The sequence below is a fragment of the Manis javanica genome, chromosome 3 (genome assembly GCF_040802235.1).
Source record: "Manis javanica isolate MJ-LG chromosome 3, MJ_LKY, whole genome shotgun sequence".
Classification (NCBI taxonomy): Eukaryota; Metazoa; Chordata; class Mammalia; order Pholidota; family Manidae; genus Manis; species Manis javanica.
Window position 1 is genome coordinate 24397882 of NC_133158.1, and position 12561 is coordinate 24410442.

The 12561-nt window shown below is 40.2% G+C and overlaps 1 protein-coding gene across 1 annotated transcript in view; it reads right to left on the reverse strand.

The window, feature by feature from the left end:
• Positions 1–12199, reverse strand: part of IL5RA (interleukin 5 receptor subunit alpha) — a 35687-nt gene extending 23488 nt beyond the window's left edge. The window contains exons 1-7 of the mRNA XM_017649818.3: positions 11927–12199; positions 8402–8486; positions 6729–6877; positions 5612–5750; positions 2778–2931; positions 2516–2703; positions 565–710 (exon numbers count right to left, since the gene is read on the reverse strand). Of these exons, the coding sequence (XP_017505307.1) occupies positions 565–710; positions 2516–2703; positions 2778–2931; positions 5612–5750; positions 6729–6877; positions 8402–8486; positions 11927–11989 (924 nt within the window). The 5' untranslated portion in view covers positions 11990–12199. The remainder of the gene's footprint in view (positions 1–564; positions 711–2515; positions 2704–2777; positions 2932–5611; positions 5751–6728; positions 6878–8401; positions 8487–11926) is intronic.
• Positions 12200–12561: the final 362 nt, after the last annotated feature.

Sequence of the window (12561 nt, forward strand, 5' to 3'; positions counted from 1 at the left end):
TTAGCATAGTGTCCTCAAAGGTCATCCATGTTCTAATATGTGTCAGAATTTCCTTTTTAAGGCTGAATAATATTGTGTCCTATGTATGTACCACATTATTTATCTAGTCATCCGTCAGTGGACATGTGGGTTTTTTCCTCCTGTGGCTATTGTGAATAACATTGCCGTGAACATGGATATACAAATATTTCTCTTTGAGACCCTGCTTCAAATTTTTTTGGATTTGTATATCCAGAAATAGAATTATTGGATCATATGTTCATTCCATTTTAAATTTTTTGAGAAACTGCCATACTATTTTGCAAACTAGCTACATTTGACATTTTCACCAGAAGTAGTGCTGATGAGTTTTTAATCTGACCTTTGTATTATTTTCAACCAAAAGTAAGTCTTTTCAAGATAAAAGGCCACTAAGGTATGGTTTATTTTCATAAAAACTGGGTAAATGGAAGTTACCTGTGACCTTGTTAGTTCCAAAGCTGCAACCAGAGCAGTCGCTGAAGATCATTTTTAAAATATTTCTAAAACAGTGCTAACAACTATTGGAGTGATCTGAAGAATTACCTGAAAATAACCTTTCCTTATGTTATAAATTTTTACTTCATAATCAAAGCAATGGGTTGGAAAGGCAGAAACAGGTTTCCCCCATTGGATAGAGAGAGATGTTCCTTCAGTCTCTGCTGTGACATTCATTGGAGGATTTACTCGATCTAGGTTAGAGAATGAGAGATCAGTGATGGGCTGACAAATCTAATCCACTCGAGCCCCTCAAGGCATTTCTAAAATAGCATCTTCTCAAGTACTTACCCTCAGGATTTAATTAGCTCATCTCCCAGCCACAGGACTCAGTGGTTCATATATGCCTCCTGTTTTCTAGCATTAAGAGGTAGAGATCCCTCCTGTAACCTTCAAGGACTGACCCAGTTGTCACTGAATGGTTGAATCCCTGCTCCCTCATCTCATCACAGGACCCACCACCCCACCATCCTTCTTACTTCTTGCGTGGGACCAAGCTGAAGGCAAACCTGGTCCTGGAGAGTAATTGCCATGGAGCTCCTGCCAAGCCCTGCCTCTGCTGAGCAGGCAGGAGACCATGAGTGATCACTTCCCCCTCTGGGCTTCAGTTTTTGTTTCATTTTGTTTTAGGCGTCTTGTTTTGATTTGTTTGGAAGGTGGAGTAGGAAGCTCTTGCATGAAAAGAATGGATTGGGCTAAATGTGTCTTTACTTACAACTGTACAATTCTTTCGCATGGAATCTTACTTGATTTTCTTAAGGCAGTGTGATGTGAGTGAAATTATTTCTAAGTCAGTGTTCTTGTCTTAACTTATGTGACTTAGATCTCATGATTAGTGAATAGTAGAGACAAAGTAAGAATAAGACACCTCCGGTGCCAGAGCCTGGCAGTCCCTAAGCAGAGCATTTTTAACCAAGAAAATATTTATTCCTTTTAGTAATCTGAGGAGTTTGTCTCAATGAAATGGAAAATATACAAGAAAATGAATTCCTGGCTGTACCAGGTTTTGTCCATTTTCATATTATTATTTCCCAGGTCCTCCTCAGCATTTATTATTACATTATTACCTGTTTTCATGAAAGTAACATTTTTAGGTCATCTAAGAAATATATTACAGAACTGAATTGCCTAACCTACTTATAGGCTCTGTGATTCTTTCAAGAGCCATACTCCATTTAGATACAGATATAAATATAGGTGTATCACAAGCCAAGTCATATCCTTTAAATAATAGTAGTTTGCGTATTTATTGGATACTTACAGAAGGCCCTGTTGTAAGCACATTATCATTATCAACACACCCAATTCTCACTAAAACCTTGTAGGAAGCATTAATTTTTGCCCATTTTTTAGATGAGAAGACTGAGAACACTCAGCTAGTCAGTGATGGAGCCAGGATCCAAGTCCAGGCAGCCTGGTTCCACAGCTCACACTAGTTAACTGTGCTGCCGTTGGTTAATAAACAAGCATTACTAACCAAGAATGCTATGCGAAATGTTCCTGAGTTTCATTAATGCAAGTGTCTAGGATGAAGGAAAATATCTCCTATTTTGAGACCTGAGCAAGTAAAGTCTTAAATACTATGTGTAGATCTGAGAATCACATGCTAAGAGAGGCATGATAACTCAAGTGCATCCAGAGGGGACAGACCAGGATGGGGAAGGATCATGAGAAGGAATGGGAAAGAGAAATCTCAGGATGGGAAACCTGGCTGCCTTTCGAGAGCTGAGAGGCTCTCTTGTGGGGAAAGAGACCAGAATTGTTTGGGAATCCATCACAGGACCTGTGGACAGAATTTTGATGAAATCAGAGCTGCTAAGAAATGTAATGGGCTTCCTTCATGAGTGATTACAACTCGGGGAGCTGAACACATCAGTGGTGCTGAGGTTGAGAGGCCATGGTATCAGAAAAGTGGTCAGACTAGGCAATCTTTATAACCCCTGCCAATGCTGAGATCTGGGGATTCTGTTATTTTAGCTGTGAGTCAAGTCAGCCTTACCAATTGCATGAAGAGCAAGCAGCCGATCGTGGGGCTTGATTGCCGCATGCTTGCTTGAGCCGTTAACATGCACTGCCAGGGTGTCCCGCCCTTTGCTGCTGATAAACGTCCTTGGGAACCAGCATGCAACATTTCTCTTCAGTGTGTCTTTGCTGTATTCTTGGCATTCTTCTGTCCAAGAACCATACCTAAATTGGAACACTCAGAAGTTTTTTAAGGCAGAGGAAACAATCCATTTGCATAAGTTAAAATAGGTACTAACCGATAGTAGAGGAAATACTGCGTGTCCTCAGGGGCATCCTTGCCAACGAGCCAGGCGCAGTGAAGAGAAACTTGGTATGGCCTTGAGTGCTGATGACTGTTTACCATGGTGTTTGTAGTGCAAGTTAAATTCACAACTGAGGTTCCAGGAGATCCTGGGTGGTCAAACATAAGCAAAAAAACATTGCTCTCCATAACTTGTGAATGTTGTACTTCCTTTGACACTGTAGTGATTGGGAACATCTTAACTGTCATCAAAAAGTAGTCATCACTGCTTTAGGGAAACCTACGATTTGCAAAGGGCCACTTCAAAGGGGAAGAAGCTAGGCTTGCAAAGCCTGAGTTTCTGACATGAAAATGCTTTCTAGCTACTTAGGAAGGAGGTTTGCATAACATACATGTATGACAGTTCAATAACAGAATTATGTATTGTCATTCAGAGGTTGGTGTCCAGCAGCCTAGTTCTAATGCCACATTTGTCAGGTGCTGTCTGTGACACCTTGACCCCTACCACTGTGGGCCTCGGTTTTTCCAGTTAACTGTAAATGAGAGTGTTGGTCAAGGAAGGTGTCCAATGCCACGTCCCATCCTGAATTGGCATGATTCATTAGGTGGTACACAAATGCATCATGAAAAATGTAGATGGCTGCTCAGAAGGAAATGAGTTGTGTCTTCACTGCAAAATAATACCACCTCTTTGGAGACTCAGTGCAGACTAGCAGTTAGAGTCCTTTTTAAGACGCAGGGTCATCAGGAAGTCTTGAGATGTTCAGTCGTACCTGTTATGTTCAGTTCACTGAGGATTTCCCATGGTTATTTGACTGGAAAGCCTTGTTTCCTTTGGCCCCCATTGTCAGCATGTTGACTGGTGTTCCTCAGGACACACTCTGGGAACACTACCCTTGTGGTTGTTCAGAGGAGGAAAGAAGCATGGTGGGCTGAGGGGCAGTGAGGATCTCATAGAAGCGGGAGTCTGCAGACTCAATCCTGAACAACAGAAAGGGGTCTTGAGCCTAGCTTAGGTCAGGGGTGAGATCATATTTATCAGTGTCAGCCTGTGTCATTCTCTCCGGTGTCTCCTCTCTGGAAGAGACCACCCCACACCCCTCCTGTTGTCAGTAGAAAAATTAAAGACAAAAGGAAGACTGGCTACTGTGCGCTATCAGCATGTACTGTCGGGCATGTTTCTTTCTATCCATCCATATGCACAAATGTGGAAACCCAGAAATGCACATGCCTTGCACTAAATGTGCTATTCCTGCACTGACTGAGCCATGCCCGTACAGCTTAGTTCCCTGATGTCTGCTGTCTCCCAGTCCCCTTCCAAGGAATTGTTCAGAATGAACTCATTTTGATTCAAGGAAGAATTAACTTTTCATTAGTGTCAACCTGTATTGGCATGCTCAGAGAATAACTAGGATTGAAGAGATATAATTGAGAAAGAATGAATGGGAAGTGGCACTGGACACCTTCCTTGACCAACTCTCTCATTTACAGTTGGAAAAACCAAGGCCCACAGTGGTAGGGGTCAAGGTGTCACAGTGAGCACCTGACAAATGTGGCATTTGAATTGTGAAACATAGTTGTGAATTCCAGTTACATATTATGGAGAGGTGGAAAAGTGGGCCAAGGAGGTACACAAAGACCTGTCTATCATCTTGTGTCTTCCTTGTATTACTCTCTGTACTTGAGATCAAGCCCATTGTGGATTGGCTGCTGTATTGTCTAGACAACATGTCACAATGAGTAAATGGGAAAATCTTTACCATGCTGCATTCATTGCCAACATAATTCTGGGGGCACGGCCTTTTCGTTCAGTGACATGCAAGAGATCTGATAATTACCCAGGGGTCAGACTGGCTAGGACGACTGTTATTAGGTGCACTCACTTATCCCCGGCCTTCTGTTTCCCTCGTGTGTGTCTGCAAGTGTTTCATCACAAGTATCCCTGGCTGTATGTATTAGGAACCCTAACTTGCCCCTGGAGAACAGTATGCAGACACTGGGATCCTCATGGCAGTTCGGTGGTTTAGTTTCATGGCTTCTGTGAACTGTCAGCAAAGTTTTACTCAGTTTGGTATGAGAAGCCATAGAATTGAAAACAAATCTACAAACACAACACAGGGGAATACTCCGTTGAAGGTGTGTGTTGCCTGCTGTGCTAGATGTAATACGCGTGAGGCAGTGTCTCTGCCCGCAGTGGGCGCACAGTCGGGGATGGCCACCTGGGAGTCGGTTCACTATGGAAGGTCAGTCATGTGGTAAGAACCCAGTGAGGAGGAGCACAGCCCGTGAGTGGATTCCGAGGAGGAAGAGCACCGCCGGTGCACAGGGTGAAGAACAAAAGGGCTTTACAGAGGGGGTGTGGCTTGACCTGGGCTTTGGAGTATGGGGAGGATTCAGAAAGGCAAGCAGAGGAGGTGAACCCAGGGAAGTCAAGGCTCTGAGGCAAGAATGAGCCGGCTGTGGGTGGGCCATGCTTAGAAATCCTTCTGAGGAGAGCAGCGGATTCCTGTGACATGGTCCCTATTGCAGCAGATTCCTGTAGGGTGTGGCTGGAAAGATGAGGGGCCTGATGGGCCCTGATGTGTGTGTGGCCCTGTGGCTGTCGGAGCAGGGGAGTGAGAGGTGTAAGCGGTGCCTGCAGGGACGTGCCCATCGGAATCGGATGGGTGATGACACTTGGAAGCGGTCACAGCCTAGCTTAGGAGGTTGCTGAGGTGAAGAATACGTGGCAGGAAGCAATGACTAAAAAAAGAAAAGTGAGTTGTTTTCAACCTTCCCATATCTGCAAAGTCCAAAATACAAAATGGGACTTGAGGAGGCCCACCTTACCCGGTGGAGCTTTCAGTTCAGCAGAAACCCAGCAGCTTGGCCTGAGAGAGTGGCTGTCCCATGGGACGGTTTGCACACTGGCTGAGAAGCCCTCATGAAGGATGGCCACACGCTTGCTTGCAGTGTTCATGGTATCATACTAAAAACACAACACATAAGTCATGATACATAAAGAGGAAATAGCCTTAATAACTATTTTAATCTAATGTGCATTTCTTCCATTTTTTTGAAATGTCACATAAATAAAATGCATCGATTTTGTTTTGCCAGACAAAAGTAATATTCTGGTTTCATGACTGAATACTTACCCCACACTCAGCAGGGTGTGTACACTAAATATATACAGCTTTGTACACATCAGTCATATCTCAAAGTTGTTTTTAAAAATTAGTAAATTGCCCAAGTCTAGTATTTGGACATGTTTTTAAAAAAGCAATATGATAATAACATAGTAATTCTTCAGTGATTCATGAACACATTCTTAAAAACAAACAAAATGTCAGAATTAAGGCCACATTCCCTTTGACCACCATCTGTAGTTCCAGTCTCTCTGGAGTAAAGAATTGACAGTAAATTCTCCAGAATTCCATACTGAGTGAAAAGTAGTTAATACAAACTTTTTCTCCTCTCATTTAATTTTATTATGCATAGACTAGGTACCAGGTGCCTTATATATCCCCACAGTGACCTGACACTCTGGGAGGTTAGATGGCTGGCCCGGGGTTGTCTGGGCAGGAAGTGGATGAATTGGGATTTGAACTTGGCTCCTTGGGTTCAGCACCCTGCCTCCTCCCATTTTACTCAGCTTCTCTTTTTTCTCTTGGCTGTCTTATAGGAAACATAAAACCACTATCAAATCCACTATACCTTAGAAGTTACTAATTTTTTTTTTTTAGGTGAAAGCATTGTCCCAAACTGAAACCATTCTGTGCTGCTGTTAAATGCCAGGTGACATGCTTAGCACAGGTTCACAAGTTCCCAGCCATTTCAATGGAGGCACTATGGGGAACATAAACAGCCTTTTTTTTCCTTCCTTTTTTTTTTTTTTTTTTAACTATCAGGGAAAACACAGTCAAAATGAAAATTGCAACAAGGATCGCTGTCAGAATAAACTTACATCTTCTTCTTGTGGAGTGTGTATTCTCACGTGATATCCTAGATTAACACCCCTTTGCTCTTGATCAGGATTTGGTTCCCAGCGTAAAAGCACTTGAGCTAAGTCAGTAACAGTGAGGCTGAAGTTGACAGGTGGGAGAAGCAAAACGGCTAGGCAAAAGCAAAAAAAGCAACCCAGTGGTCAGTTGTATACGGCGGCATTTTCAAAATTTTCAAAATGCTTCGCATAGTGTGGTGTTCGACATGGCCATTAGGATGTGTAATACCAAAATAATTTTAGAAGCAGATTCTTTAAAACTGCTTTTAACTCATTCTCTTTCTTACTTTGCCTATATCATCTAAAGTTTTTTATTGAAAGAGGAATATTTTTCTTTATCATTGTTCATTGTAACTGTAGGTTTCAAACTGACGGTCATTATCCATTGATTGGCTTGGAAAATTTAATGGTTTAAGCTAACAAATAGTTTTTTTAAGACATGCAAGAAAATAGGCTAGAAACAACAGGGTGCGTGAAATAGAGTAGTGTTTCATGAATCTCTGATTTCCATTAATTAAATCTCCTTATGCATGTGTGTGTACAGGTTCATGATGTAAAGTGCATTTCTTCCTTTTGCTTCAAAGACAAAAAAATAATATTGTGAGCAAAAGTACTTAAGTAGACATTTATAGAAAGAAAGGTACTTTTTCCTTAATGAATCATTCTCTACCTTTGCTTTCAAAAACACGATTTTTAAGTTACAAAATCAATGCCTGTTCAGTTTAGAAATTTTGTGAAAAGCACAGATGAGAAAACAAAAAAACAGAAAACAAAATATAACTACCCACAACCCCACCACTGAGAATGGCATTAACATGTGATCTATTCATTATCTTTTTTTTAGGGGTATATATTTATATGTTTTTACACATTTTTTTTTAAATTAGGAAAATATGGTACACACATTTGTGAACCCTCCTTTTATATTCATTTGCTTCCTGTTCAGGGTGTTTCCACTGACTTATAATATTTAATAACTTTCCACAACTGCATCCAGACTTGCCACGTACCAACTGCTGGGGTTCTGTCTGTACCTCACTGTCCTTTGGTAGCCGCTGGCCAGATGTGGATATTTAAATTAGTTAAATAACATCAGACGTGCATGAGCCATATTTTAGGTGCCTGATAGTGGCTCATAGCTGGTGGCTGCTGTGCTGGGAGAGCAGGTATAGGGCACTGTCGTGTCACAGTCTTCTCAGACCACAGTGCAATAGGGACCATGCCACAGTTTTCTTAGATGCTGTCCTCTCACCACACCCATAGATCAACAAGTTTCTGAACCAAACAGTAAAAATTACATGTTTTACTGTTTGGTTGTGAGGTCGTCTTACCATTCCCTTGCAGGGGAAGACATGTGGACACCAGCTCCAGCTTTATTCCATTGTGGCTGTATACCCACACTTGGAATATGATTTCCCATTGTAGCATAAAACATCCATTGCAACCAACTTTGCTTTCTTAAAATATAGCATGTTTAAAGAGCTTCTATTTCTGATAAGAATGAATAATCTATCCCTTTTTAAAAAAATCCACCTATCGTTTCCTAAGGGATAATTTAGAAGAGAACATGCTAACATTTTTGTATTGTACTTACTTTTTTTTTTAAGGAAACACTGAGTTTAATAGATGGTACTTACATTTTTTATCAGGAAGTAAGTGTGCTTGCAGTATCGCTGTGGCCCCCAAAAGAAACAATAATGCAGGTGCCATGATGATCACATCCTACAGAAAGATGAAAACTGAAATCGCCACCTGTTGCGATTTGTAAGAAAGTCCAACGGCACTATCTAAAGTAAAGTGTAGTCATTTGTCCATTTAACATTTAGGCAGTATATGTTATATGTTGGAGATACAAACATGAACAGTTTTGGACTTTGTCTTTCCAATGTAGATCCATAGCCTCGGACAGAATGGAATGTAAATCAGAATTTTGCAGACCCGTCTAAAAGCTATTTCAATAAAAATATGTACGGGGTAGAGGAGGAGCAAAGAAAGAGACTGCTGAGTCGACTCCGCAAGGATGAACTAGAGTTCTGGACACAAAGTGGGGCAGGGCATTCGTGGTGGGATGGATACGCGCTAGAGTGAAGCCCGGAGAGAGGGAAGTGTGGGGAGAGGAGGGTGTTCAGGGGGAGACAGAGCCTATCTTGGAATAGTACAAATTCGAGGCACAGTTAATCAGGTTGAACATAAACACCATTACCATTTTCATGAATGAATATTTACATATGAACCAACATGACAGACTTAAATGTAGAACAATTATAATGTTGGAAAGAGAAACTTTCTATCACATGTCTAGAATAAACCTGTGGTACTTTGAGCTTTGGAGAGACTGATTTTTTTTTTTTAACAAACCCAAGTGGTAGCAGGGTATGAAGGGAATTAAGAACATAGTTATAGGCCTGGAGAAAATAAAAAACAATGTTTCTGCCTACTTGAAACAACTGGACAATGAACATCAATCTAGAGCAGAACTGTTAGTTAGGATGACGCAGTGTGTGGTGGTCTGGAAAGGTGGTTAAGTCATTTCAGAGTGTTTTATATGTGGAAGAAGAGAATTGAGGATCTCTTGTTAGGAGTTGTAGGTTAGAAAGCACTTCTGAAACTTTTGAGAGGTATTTTTCATGTGAATTTAATTTTGAAGTCCAAATAGTAACAAAGCTGCCCTTTTCCAAAGTGGTGCTTTCTTTTATCTGCGGGGCTTTTCCCTGCTGGTCCTGTGTGTGCCCCTGTGCTTATTACCCAGTTTGCAATGAAGAGAAGGAGTCTGAAAGGTTAAATAATTTGTTAGTGATCCAACAGCTGGTAAATAGTGTAACGTAAGCCCAGTGTTGGCTCCTCGAACAGCAAAATGTATGTTCTTTACTAATTTAAGTGATTATTATTTCCAGTTTAAAAACTTATTTAGATGGTTTGGTATTTTCCAAATAAAGTTTTGGTAAAACCACAGAAGAAAGACCTTAGCTGAATGGATACCTTCAGGAAATAGCAAAACCACTCTTTAGTGTTACATCTTGAAGTAATTAACTACTATCACTGCTTAACTTAAGTGTCACAGTATAGAAGACAGAAAACACATAAATCATTCAATTCCTTTTGCAAATAAACTTAAGTATTGCTAATCAGAATTATGCCACCTCTGATAAAAATAATTCTTTTTTTCTCTGATGATTCCACACCATGTAGAAAAAGAAATTTTAAAACAATGACAATAAAAGGAAGTAATCTGATATTTTTAAATTTTTCAACAAGTGAGAATTTTAAACAATTAAAGGGAAGCTTGAGAAGCACAGATAAAAAACACAAAAATGGCAGCTTCCTCATCAAGGTAAGATGATGTCTTTGAAATGTCAGCATTCCCTGAAATGATATTATTTATGTTATTTATTCCTAGGAGGAATTCTAGGTCAGAAAAAAAATGCAAAATTGGTATTCTCTGGTGACTGGATAAGTAAGTGATATGTGGTAACCATGTGTGTAAAAATAATAAATGTCTATCCTTTATAATTAGAAGTAATAAAACTGCTGAATATCTCAGTGGGGAGATAATTTGAATGTTCTACACAACTAAGCCCTCTCCCCTAGAATTTGTTATGTATTCTGATTTTTATAGCTGTTGAAAGTACAATTAGTTTTCAAATCTGATGATTCAAAAATGTTTTGTGATTTTCTTTTTTTGCCATACCACAGCCATGCATTTTTTTTCACATCTCATTGTCACATTTTCTGTCTGAAAAGATAACTTGAAAGAAAATCAGGCATCTTACAGAGACAACACAAGATACCCAAATAGGAGTCTAAATGTTTACAATAATATCCATATTTTGTGAGCCAGATAAATTCCACACAAGGCAGGGAATTACTGGAGCTTCAACAGTTGACCCATATTTTCCATGATACTGTTCACTCTCTGCTCTGTGCCCTGAAAGCTACCTCAGCCTTTGTCCTGACCCCTTAATGTGTCGGTGCCCAGGCATAGCCCTCATCTCTACTGGAAAACAACCCAAGTCTCGCTGGGTTGTCTCTTTAATCCAAAGATACACCCTTACGTAGATGTCAACTGGGCGATATTTCATTGGGCAAACATAGAGCTACTTGCCTAGCTTATAAAACATATCGAAATGACAGTACGTTCAACTCATTCTTCTCATGGCTACCAGTTAAAGTCCAGCAGAAAACCATTAAATTGTTAAAATAAGATTCAAAGTAAGCAAAATAAAGCAAACATAAGCTACCTACAATCATCAGAAAGATATGTTCAGTCTCGTAGAGATATCATAGACTACTTGCTCATAAGATATTTCATTGAATCTATCTAAAATTTCTCAAGCTCCCTCTGAGAATCTGACTTCTGGTTGGTGTCATATCCTTTGAAATTTGGGAGAAAAAAGGAGCACAATCTCTTGCACTACAAATGTTTCTAGAGACTTGGGTAAAGTTTTGACAACTGACAATGGATTTCCCCAGTGTTTCTAAAAATTGGTCAAATTCTACTGAAGTGCAGACTTACAAATATTTCCCCCCCCTTTTTTTCTTTTCTACTTATCTTTCTGCCTGGGGCATTTGCTTTATAACTTTAAGGTTGTACTGAAGCCCTGTTTTTAGAGCTTTTTGAGTCAGCTGTGGTGACATTTAATTCCAGACACAAACTCAGTGCACAGAAATTAAAAACCATCTGAGAGGATTTATGCTCTGTTAGCCCCTTAAAAGTAAAGAGTTTACTTTTTACTTCCTCTTTTTTTTTCCTGTATAGCATAGTCAGCAATAAAACCTATCTCTTGGGGGATGAAGAATAAATAAATAAACCAAGTTGTAAAATGCAGATTTCGTGTTTAACTGGGTATATTGCATTGCCCCCAGATGAAAAACTGCAGACTCCTAAAAGTGTAAATGAGTAAATACGGACCACATATAATGCATGAATTTTTAAAAACTTTTTACTACTACTGGACTTAATAATTTTCTGAAATGACCATAAAATACAATTTGTAGGTTCAAATTGTTGCCACAGACAATCTTTAGCCAAGTATAAAAAGTGCTGCCGCCCTAAGTATTTTGAATATGGAGAAAGAAGGAATTAAAGACATATCTCCCAGTGGTTAAATTTCACTTGGGGTGATTGGTCGTCCCACATCCACTCTCCCCAGTCCTGGCCATACCTGTTTCCAGTGGTCCTCTCTCTTCCAGTGCCCGTATTCAGGGGGAGAGGGCCAGGACCTCATGCATCATGTTCATGCTTTCAGCCGCAGGCGGCCCTGGCACCTTGCACAGTGTCAGGCATAGGGCAGATGCTCAGTGTGCCTGGGATTGTGTAGAATAGAGGCAAATTAACACACACCCCTTAACAAGTCAAGCTGTGTAGGGTCACACCTAGTGTAGGTCAGGTTAGATCTGAGCACAGCAGGCTGGGAGCATGTATCAAGTCTGGCCCATTTGGGGAAGTGTGGTCCGTTTGGCAACTTGTGATTTCCCCAAGCAGCATTTCAAGTAATGAAAACAAATAAGGTCATTTGATTTCCAAAACTTTATTATGTTTTGAAAAGCAAACTGCAGGCATAGAAAATGAGCCTTATCTCTGGGTGTACCTTTGGACTTAGAGGCAGTTAACAAATAGCTACATCATTAGTATATTTTTCAATAACCTGACAGCAGGTATATAACCTTTCACACAAAATAGAAACTGAGGTAATGAATTTTCAGCATTATAATTCATTTAATCAAGTTTCAAATATGTTAATATAGCTATTAAAGTAGTCACTTTTTCATGTGATTCTGAAGTTAGGTTCATGGGGTA